General features: G+C 41.1%; 1 protein-coding gene across 1 annotated transcript; it reads left to right on the top strand.

The window, feature by feature from the left end:
• Positions 1–3351: 3351 nt before the first annotated feature.
• Positions 3352–7451, top strand: HOXD3 (homeobox D3). Its single transcript, XM_070933249.1, has 2 exons — positions 3352–3895; positions 6697–7451. Exons 1-2 carry the CDS (start codon positions 3352–3354, stop codon positions 7449–7451), a joined length of 1299 nt encoding a protein of 432 aa, XP_070789350.1.
• Positions 7452–11472: the final 4021 nt, after the last annotated feature.

Raw genomic sequence — 11472 nt, 5'->3', positions numbered from 1 at the left:
TCCTCCCCTTGATATTTCAAGTCATTGGCCCATATAGAGCTAATGAGATATGGAGACACCCCTAAACACCGAGAAAGGAAATCCTAATGTTTCTCCCAAGCATTGAAGGCCATGTTTAATCTCAGAAGGGAGCAAAGAAATAACAATGCACAGACCATTATGAATATTTTAGAAAAAAACCCTCTTTTGTATATGAGCAATTCTTTTTTTCTGAAACAGAAATGGGATTTTCTGCATGGCAATAAACCTACAGAAGAGCTTCTCAATGAAAAGCGGACTCTGAAAATAATCTCCTATAGTTTATGGAGCTTTTAGGTCAAACTACCCCACCACAAACATCTGCTGAAATATGTCTGAAACAGAAAAGAAGATAGCTGACATAGGTTTTTTCTTCTTCTTTAGCTTGCAAATGAAAGTTACTGAATGCCCTCAGTTACACTTTAACTTCTTAGAACTCTTCCCAGGAAAAACAAAACAAAACGCTAAGAGTCAGGATTTACAATACAGATCGACTTTTCTCCGGTTTTTCAGGTTCCAGTTCTGGTTCAATCCATCATGTCACCCTTGGCTATTAATGCACGCATGCGCAACTTGAGGGGGAAAAACAAAACAAGATAAGGGGGTGAAAGAGAAAATGCAACAACAACAAAAATGTTGGTTAATATTTATACTGAAATAGAATAGCAGTCAAACACTCAGAATACAGATATACTTGTGTACAACAAGGTAGAGAAGACTTTATATTTCTTAAAAAGAATTAAAATAATCCACACAGAAGCAATAAGACTGCATTGTGAAACTGTAGGATGAAATACAAAGTTTAAATCAACATTTCCTTTTAAATAGCAGATTGTTATTTAACAAGGCAGACTAAATGGCAACAACTCTCCATTCTTTAAAAGTCTATCACCTTTTAAAGTAAGCAATTAAGTGCAATTTATAATAGGCAGTGATTGTCTTTCAGGGAGCCTAGGTGATAGTGTCTCTTGGACTTCCCCAGGAGATTGATTTGTATAAACTATCATCATTTTTGAGGACCAAAAGGGATATTAATCACTATATTTGAAGCAACTTCTTTCCCTCTGTTATTGCCCTTATTTTCATCTTTGTTATTTCAGACTGATAAGATATGATGCCATCTGGGTGGTGGGGATAAAAAAAAAAGCTTTAATGTACTGTATTAAAATAGACTGTATTAAATATTATTATTAAATGCTGGCTGCCTGCTTAAGGTAGTGGCTACAAACTTCATCCTAGATTTACATTTTATTGATAAGAATTATATCAAAATTACCTCTCCCCTATTGCCCAATGTGACCAATCCTGAGGCTCACTCTGATACTAAGATAACTTGTCTGGCCCCTCTTTGACAATAAATAATGCCAATATCAAATCTCCAAAAAGATGTTCTCCAAATGTATACCTTTCCAGGAAAGCAGTGAGGAACATTTCAGTTTAGGTTAGCTTTGCAAGACTGGCATTCTCCTAGCCTGTAAGATTGTAATTCTTGTTTTATCCTACCAAACAGGGTGGGCATGTTAGGTATTCTAGATTAAGACCTCTGGAAAGTATCAGTTTAGGCAAAAGAAGGTATCACTCAAACATTGTATGGAAACATTAGTGCCTTTTTGCTTGCATGAGGCTGATTAAGTTTAAATTTCTATTTTCCTGGATTTTGTAGAGGCACACTTCTATGTGAATGGGAATGCAAGATATAAGACCCTGACTGAATCAGGACTACTCTCTGCATATCCTGATTCACAGTATTCCTATTGGAAGAGAAAGCAATTGATTTCAATGGCATTTGTGGCATGTAACTTTGTTTAGGATGTAGATGAAATCTATGAATAGCTGACTGCCAGATATCTGCTTAGATGGAAGGGGAAAAAAGGAGAAAGAAAGTTGGCAAGTGAGGCCAATGATGAAATGTGTGAAATGCTTGGATGGCTGCCTATGTGTGTATTCAAGGGTGAACGTGCAGGTAAGAGCACAGCAGCAGAAACTACCCATAAATGACAAGGACTTCCTTGCTGTGGAGGGGCAGATAAGTCAAATGTTAGACTAGACTATTGAAGGTCTATGGTGATTAAGGAACAAGTGAACAAATGGGATTCTACTGTTTGAACCCATGCTTGTCATTGACAGGTTGTGCTAAAAGCATTGGGCAGTGTCAGCCTTGCCAGGTAAACCAGACAGGAAATATCAGAAATAACATAGCCTTTATTGTAAGGCTTAATTAACAGAATCTTGAAATTCTGAAAATATTTATCTCCTGACATCTCCTTTACAGCCTGAAAAGCTAGGGAGGGTCACTTCAGAGCTTTTTGCTCTGCTTTGTAGCTGTGGGCTATGCCATTTCTTACCTGACTATTCCCATGGCAGTATCTCTTCATCCATCTCTCAAAGTCTTCCTCACATACAAGTGGGTAGGGTGCATCACAAAACCTAGTGTAGGAACTGCTCGAATAGCCAACAAGTCATTCTCTAGACCAGTCCTTCTAAATTGGTGCCCTGGAGATAAATTGTACTGCAGCTTCCAGAATCGCCAGCTAATATAGCCTCTGCAATGGGGCTTGTAGTTCTCTCTGTACTGTGATGAGGTACAATATTTGTAGACAAACAGGTGTTCTTGGCTGTACAGACCTGGGTTAAAAAGACCTCAAGATAGCTTTCTTTTGGAATTACGTGTCTGGTCCATAGACAGTTGTGCCATTTGTGGAACCTTGGGAACTATTCCAATGGCTAAAATGCAGCTGGAACAACAGGAATCGTATTTATCTCACACTTATACATTAAAGTGTATAATGAGAATGAGGATAACATTTCCAGGCGATAACCTCCTCTTCTCCTTTGCTTGACTTTTAAAATCGTGGCAAATGTGCTTCAGTATAACTATATGCATAGTTTTGCATTTATTTATTTATTTATTTATTTGTCATGTTTATGTAGTGTATATTAGAAGTTCCCTTTGAGAGCTGTATGCAACGAAATTTCATTTTAATGTATGCCGACTAGTGGACATTCAAAGTGACAATAAAGTTATTCTAAGTCTTCAGTGACGGGTTGTGTCAACATTACTTGCTAGCCTGTCACTGGGTTTCTGGATTAAGGTAACCGAGATGGGGTGGGAGAGTGACGGAGTCCTGTGGTGCATAACTCGAAAACAGAGCCGCACCGTGTCTGAGGAAAACAGGGGACACGGCCCAGTCACGCCTTCAGACACGTGCGCTCTCCCGCCTCAAATGGCTTCTCGTCTCCTCTCTGTCCTCCAGGTGTTCCTCGGGCAGCGACTGGCCGGAGCCCAAGACGTGGGAAAGCAAAGGCCGAGCGACGGGAGGGCCGTGACGGTCAATGTTGTTTGAGCAGGCGCCCGAGGCCTTGGCGACCGCAGAGCCCAAGATGCAGAAAACCGCCTACTACGACAACTCCACGCTTTTCGGGGCCTACGGCGGCAGTGGCGGCTACGGCAAAGCGGACGCCTACGGCTACACCACAGGCCCGCCTCAGCCCTACGCCCAGCCCGCTCTGGAGACTGACTACCCCGGGTCGGCTTGCTCCCTCCAAAGCGCCGCCCCTATCCGAGGAGCGCCCCCTGCCCACAAGAGCTCGGAGCTCGGCGGAAGCTGCATGCGGCCCAGCGGGGGGAGCCAGGCGGTCCCTCAGCCGCCGCCGGGCCTGGGCGACCAGCAGCCGCCTCAGCAACAACCGCCGCCGCCCCCTACGCTGCCCTCCCCCTCCCCGCCTAACAACGCCGCCCACGCGGGGTCTGCCAAGAAGGGCAAAAGCGGGCCTAATTCTTCCAATGGCTCCCCGGCCACGATTAGTAAGCAGATCTTCCCCTGGATGAAAGAATCGCGGCAGAACTCCAAGCAGAAAAACAATTGCCCGCCCGCAGGTATCCAGCTCGCTTACCTGGGTACCTCTGAGGGCGGGGTTCTTCACCTGGCTCCCTCTGAGAGGATGATGTCGCATGGAAGTCATTGAAACATGAGAGGCCCTGCTAGGGCAGACCCAAAGCCCATCCAACATTTCCCCCCACCCCTTGCTACTAAACTGATACCCAGGGAATGCCCTCAGTAGTTGGCCTGCTTCTAGCAATCTGCCTCTGAAACCATTCTGAGACATCATTTTGTGGTGGCCCCTGACAGCCCCTTCTATCCGAGAGGAAGAATGCCATAAAAGCAAATAAACAACTGCATAACTGTAATTAATTCTTTTATTGCCCTTTTTAGAGCCCTTTGTTGAGCTATCAGGCAAGGCCACTTATTTATTTATTTATTTATTGGATTTGTATGCCGCCCTTCTCCCAAAGGACTCAGGGCGGCTCACAACAATAAGAAACAGAAAATACAAAAGTTAAAGGACAAAACAGAATATCCAATAAATAAGGTTAAACGTGGGAATACAAATTCAAATTTAAGATTTAAGGATTTAAAAAGCTACAAAACCAATTTAGAGTCAACCCAGGCCCTCCCGTTGGAAGAGCCAGGTCTTCATGTAACAGCCAGGTGAAGACACCATTTCTCCTTCCACACTTGGGGCCTTTTGGTGGGACTGATTGGGCACAATAGGAATTGTAATCTTACACATTTTAAGATCGCTAGTTTGGGGGGAAAGCAGCCTTAAATTGATATGTAGGCAAGATTCAAGATTCTGCCCCCTCCCCTCCATTTGGTGAAAAGACTTGTGGTGTCACACCCCAATTTTGAAACTTAGCTGTCTGTCCTAGGCAGACAGCTGGGTGGAGATGTCTTGTAGACATAAGTACAGTTTGTAACATCAACCCATCCTTGTTTGAAATGTATTCCTCTTCTAGACTTGATAATGCAGGATTCCTCATAAGAAGTTCCCTACTGAAAACAAACTTTATAAATTATATTAAAATCAATGCCACTTTTCATGTAAGAACATGTACCTGAAAATGTCCTATATCAACCTATGGGATTTAGTTCTTACTTGGCTGAATTTGTAAATTGAACAGAAAAGAAATGAGATATTTGAGGAGCTCACTCTCTGTGTTACAGTATTTCAAAGTTGAGTAACTCAATATATTTTTCAAAGTAGGTTGCCGATGTTCTTTATTTTTAAAATACATCTTTTCTTTTTCAAAGAGCCTTTATGCTAACACGTCATGGCTCTGAATTAAATAACCATGCTGCTTAACTTTTTTAAAAAAATAACAAGCTGTACAGCCAGGGCTAGCTAATAAGTCCTTGGTTGAAGCCAAGGACCAATTTATACTTTCCCCAGCTCTGTCCAAGTCATGGTATGTTCTACTCAAAATTAGGCAACTAATTATGGCATAGGAAAAAGAAATCCCTCAAGTTCTTCTCCACACCACCTCATTACAAAATATATATAAAAAACACTGCCCTTTGTGATATGCATAGATCTGAAGCCTGGGACAGTTGTGTTGGTCAGCCTAATGGCTGTGTCTAGGAGACCATCCCTCTCAATTTCTTTTGCTCTTTTATAGAGAATCTAAAAAATCATTTGAGATGCCTAAATGCTAGTAATTCCAAAGTGGATGATGAAACCAGAGATGAGACTGTCTCCAACTGGGCGTGGCCTCCTCCTCTAAAGACACCCTGCTGACATAATTTTCTAATCCAGCAGGAGGAGGTGCTGGGACTTTACTTGATGGCCCCCACATTCCTCCCCTTTTCAAAATTGTCTGATGTGCAGAGAGAGGGAGGAGCAATGCAGACCCAGATCCTGATAGTTGACTCTTTCTGATTTTGCTGCTCAGTTGGGTGAGGGAGAGGCGGGGACTTTTCCCATGGGGATCTCCAGCTCAGCAGCCTTCCCAATAGTTAGAGCACTATCTCAGAGATAATCAGCACACTTGGGGCTCTCACTGCTGCATTGTCTTCAGAGTTTGGAGCCTGGGTCCTGTCCTGTTTGGATCCCTTCGATAGACCTTCCTGAGTTTTGTCAGGGGATCAATTGATTTCTCCAATTAAATTAGATGATTTACAGCTCTCTTGCCAGAAACTGGAACTTTTCTATCCCTTTGAGGCCCCTCCCCCCCTCCCCCCCCAGCATCCAGCTTCAATCACTGGCTGTCCAAATAGGTATAGAGATGAACCTAGTTTCTTGTTATCCACTTTGTGGAATGGGTGGATGAGATGAGGTGGAGGGCTAAGAATTTCAATGGTACGGCTGGTGAGAAGAAAAACGCCAAAATGATCTAAGGCTTTGTTGGAAGCATCCCTTGGTGTGCATTTTGCGTTCCCTGATTATGAGGCAGGGGCCTTCACATATTGATTGTAATTGTGCAAAGCGCTGAGACCTGGGCTCTTTTGAATTTACTGTGAAAGCCAGCTTCAAACGGAAGGGAGGGGAGGAGGGCAGGAATTAAGGGAAGGGAATACAGCTGAAACTGCAGTGGCGGTGGCGCTGTTGGTGCCCTGCATTGATCATCTACCCCAGAGACTGCTCTGAAAATTACTGAATAGTGTCCGTTCAGAGTGCAATGTGAATGGCTGGACCCGAATTGAGCATTCAGAGTTGTTCAGGCATATTTTTCACATTGGCATTCAGTCCACTGCAGCTTCGGAATACCAAAAGGTCTTCAGCTTTCCATTCTACAACAACCTCTGCCCACATCTTCCAGGGCACTCTGCATGGTGGATACCACCCAGTGGGGTAACTCAAGCAGCCCATTGATCTATCTCTTTTCTTTCTCTTTGATAGGAGAGAACTGTGAAGACAAGAGCCCGCCTGGCCCAGCTTCCAAGAGAGTCCGCACAGCCTATACCAGTGCTCAGCTGGTGGAGCTGGAGAAAGAGTTCCACTTCAACCGCTATCTCTGTCGTCCGCGCCGTGTGGAGATGGCAAACCTTCTCAACCTGACTGAGCGTCAGATCAAGATCTGGTTTCAGAACCGTAGGATGAAATACAAAAAGGACCAGAAAGCCAAAGGGATTATGCACTCCCCGGTCGGCCAGTCTCCAGACCGAAGTCCACCCCTAAGCGGTCCGAGTCACGTTGGCTATACCAGCCAGTTGCCCAGTGTTGGGACCCTGAGCTATGACACTGCCCCATCACCAACCTCCTTTGCCAAGTCGCAGCAAAATCTGTATGGCCTGGCTGCCTACACAGCTCCTCTCAGCAGCTGTTTGCCCCAGCAGAAAAGATACCCTGGAGCTGAGTATGACCACCACACCATGCAAAGCAATGGGGGTGGTTTTGCCAACCCTAGTTTGCAGGGTAGCCCTGTCTACGTTGGAGGAAACTTCGTGGATTCCATGCCAGCCTCCGGCCCGATGTTCAACATCAGCCATCTCTCTCACCCTTCCTCTGCTAGCGTGGACTACAGCTGTGCTGCTCAGATCCCCGGCAACCATCATCATGGACCTTGTGACCCCCACCCCACCTACACAGATCTCACTTCTCATCACACATCTCAGGGAAGGATTCAGGAAGCCCCCAAACTAACACATCTGTAGTAAAATGGAACATATGGAGAGAAAGAGAGGGAGAAAGGGGGGAAGAGAAAAGAAAGAAAGAAAAAGAAAGAAAGAAAGAAAGAAAGAAAAAAGGAATGAAAGAAAGAAAAAGATCCTCATGTTTCAATTACCTCACTTTTTCCTGATAATTATTTTTCAGAATCCTGAGTGTTAGTGGATTGTGTGTATGCGTGTGTGTCCAGTAACAGCTAAATTATCTTGTTTATTTCATTGACAACTCCTGAACTCTATGGTTTTGTTTTCCTTTCTTTTTGAATTAAAAAAAGTTTTAAAGCATGACAGTGCAATATCCTTTAAAAATAATTCCCACAAGGGAATATTAATTGGTAAAGATGTACTGAAAAGTAAGTTGTAGAAATTTGTTAGTATTAGCAAAACATGAGTACTGATGAGGAGTTAAAGACAGTTGGGACCAAAATGAGGACCTTATTCCAGAGATGTTAATTTATGGGATCCTTCAGCAATGTGGACAATTGCTTTGGACTGAAATAAGATGTATTTATTATTTTAATAACTTTTTAAAAAATACTCATTATTTAATCTTGGCCTTCAATGTATTTATGTGGATATTTGTAGAATTTCTTCATTCCCTTCTCCCTAATTTTGAAAGTTTAATTCAGGTCTTTGATAACTATACATTTTCACCTATTTAGTATATTTGATCTGAAATAGAAAGAGTAGTTTTGAACAGTTGTAACAGTGGCTGGTGTTTGTAGTTTATGTAAGGATTAAGCAAATTGTAAGTCAAGTCATAGATTAATACAAAATTGAAGCATTATCACAAACAGCTGTTACATTTTAAAACATATAAATATACAACATATTAATTTATTCCATGATTTTTTGGTATCCTTTTACTTTTAAAATGTTTAAAAATATTTAGGGTGGGAGTGCATCTTATTTAAAACTATTCTCTCCTCTGGCAATTGGGTTTTGGCCATCTTTGACATCCATAAACCATCCAAGAAACTATTGTTATAATGCAGTTCCATACTTGTTTTCTGAGAGGTAAGCTCCATTGAGTATAATGGAATTACTTCAGCTATGAGTGTCTCAAATGAGATCTTTACTATCTATTACAGAGACCATTTTGTCGTGTTGTTTTAACGTAAAATAGCCAAAACCTTCAGATAGATTAGAAACAATATAATGCTATTGATGTCATTTAGTATTTCCACAGTAATTCAAACTAAGAACTATCCCTTTCAGTTATTATTATTATTGTTATATTATTTATATGCTATTTATGCTAATCATAGATCAATTTTGTACACCTTATCAGAAACCAGAACTTACTTTTGCTGATTAAGGAGGAAAAGGAGAAGACAAATTTTGAATGAAATATTGACAATCAAGTATCTACAAGGAAAGACTGTAGTAGGGTGTAGGGAAATCTGAATGGCTTTTGAGATAGGAAATTACTAGATCTATCAATATTTAATATAGTTGTTTGTAGCAGGCATTGATGCAATCCTCATGTAAACAAATGTTTCTGCCTGAAGCCTAAAATGGACAAGGAACACAAACATCCTTCCTGGGCTCCCACTTTCTTTATTTATGTGTTGTATTTAATCTATCCCTGGATTTATTATAAAGTGTTCCTCAGCATAAAAGTGACACTAGGTAGATGTTAGAAGCTACAGCTGTCCATTCATTCAGAAAGAAGCATTTCTTACTGTCTTCCAGATGGCTCAGTTAGGATGCAGATCTTTGGAAATGCCTTGGACAGGGGCAGAGGGAAACCTCCCATTTCGGCTTGACTAATAGTGCCATTCCATTTCTGTGCATCCTGATGGCAGCTCCTGCAGTTCTTTTTGTTGGAAGAGGATTTTCACTCTTACATTTGTGTCTGACTGAACAATGATGGTGACAGTATATTTAAAAATCATGTTATTGCCCCTCATTCCTTTTGCTGTTTTTTTAAAATATACCATGTTAACAATGAAGATGGAATATGTACCCTTTTGTTAAATCTCACTTTTATCCAAGTGTTGTAAATCTGTAAACAAGACAGAATAAACAGCTTCGAATGAAGAAATATTTTAACCACTTCTGGATCTAAAGTTGCTTTCTATGACATTTTGCTTTTTCTAAAATGCACACAGAGCTATTATAAAACCATAATATGCACAATCAGTAAGTTCTGATTTGAGCAAGTACACAATCCCTAGAAAGTCTTCCAGGAAATTCTTGGATATCAACATTGATAAATAAATAACACGTCTAATTTATTTTGTGTTCCTCATAGGACACATTTTATTTTCAACGCCTATAAATCAAAACTAGGCATATGGAATGTAACTTGGTAGGTCTTTCTAGGATGTCCTGATATGATCCACAGCTTCATGTTTTATGGACTTAACTTCAAATCGCATCTGAACTGTTTTGTGTTATTTTTCTTCCCTAAAGTCACATGAAGTGAAAGCAAGTTATGAACCTTCTGGGAATGGGAGAGAGAAACAGAACTACTGATACACACAGTTAAACACAACTAGTCTTGGTATAGAGATAACTTTATTTTCAAACTTTTCATTGGGAAATCTTGCAAATCAAGCCTGGCATTTTGGTAATTAAACTGTGATCAAGATCATTGCACAAAGATTTTTATTTCTTTTGATTGAAGTCAAGTTGTGCCTGAAAGACCACGTTTAGAATTGTGTTGGGTGATGTAAGTTGAGATGGGAAAATCATAAACCAATTGGAAATAAATCTTGCCTTGCCTCTATTTTCTATGGGTGTTTTTTTTTTTTTGTCTGACTGCAGTGGGCCAAGAACACCACTATTCAGGGGTTAAAACAAATTACTTGGCAAAAAGCCTCTCCTATTTCATTAGCATTTACTTCCATATAAACAGGTGTGGGATTTGTGTCCAAGAAGGAAGAGAGATGGAATGCCATTTTTTGCAATGGCAAAATTCTATTTATTTTATTCAATTTCTATACCTGTGCATAGCAATCCAATTGATTCTTGCTCCTGAGTGTACTATTGTGTGATAATAAAATATAATTTCTGGCTCAAAGTTTCTCCTGCTATTTAGATTTTAGTAATGTAGAAACGAGCCATTTCCACATGTAAAATCTGCTCTGTCCCTGAACTATTGTGTTATCTGAAAGAACTACAGCATACTGGAATAGGGTCTACTCTTAAGATCTCAGCCTTTATGAAAAAAACAGCGTTTTTTTCCAAGGAACTTCCAGGCTCTCCAGGTTTCTAAGGAGAATAGGGAAGGACAGAGGAGGACATTTCCATTTAACTTTACAAAATCATAGCAAAGCTGAAAATGCATTTCTTGAAGATGTGCCTCTTTTTAATTATTTGAAGCTTAAGGACCAACCTTGGGGCCAGGTGTCTTTATTTAGCTATCTCAGGTCCTAAACCTGCACCAAAAACAAAATGCGATCAGATTTTGAAATATAGCCTTTTTCAAGTCTGTACTACAGCAACTTTCATTTCAGACTTACCGTTGTCTCACCTTAAAAGTTTATTATCGATTTCCACCCCACCCCCCCTTGTTTTCTGCAGCCTGTGTGGGAAAAGCAGTACTAAAGATTACATCTGTAGTGTAGGAACCTTTCTGAAACCGTTCTCTTCTCCCTTTACGGCTGCACGCCTAAGCATATTTCTCGGAAAATAAATCTCAATCAAACGTATTGGGCTGAATTACCAGGAAGTTTATGTGAATGCCTCTCCATAATCCCTAAACGGAGCGGGTATATATTTTCCTCTCTTCCTTTCCAGCTACAGCCCACTTCCCTCTCTTTGTAGGCAGAATTGCCGACCTTCCTAAAGCTGGAAACAGGTCTGTATCCATCATCTGTACTGCCAATTACTGGTAGTACAGTAGTCAGATAAACAATACAGTAGCGTTAACAACAGCAATAGCAGCAGAGCCATCATTTTGGGGAGAAACTTTGAGTTGATCGCGAACGTCTTGCTCCCTAACTGATTGTTCTTTTGTCCCCGTGGTCAAAAGAGAGCATGCATTGCTTGTCCTGCCTGC

This window comes from Pituophis catenifer, unplaced genomic scaffold (genome assembly GCF_029215685.1).
Source record: "Pituophis catenifer annectens isolate HBS135680 unplaced genomic scaffold, rPitCat1.0.hap2 SCAF_1, whole genome shotgun sequence".
In the NCBI taxonomy this organism is placed as follows: Eukaryota; Metazoa; Chordata; class Lepidosauria; order Squamata; family Colubridae; genus Pituophis; species Pituophis catenifer.
This window is presented reverse-complemented; position numbering and strand designations above follow the sequence as displayed.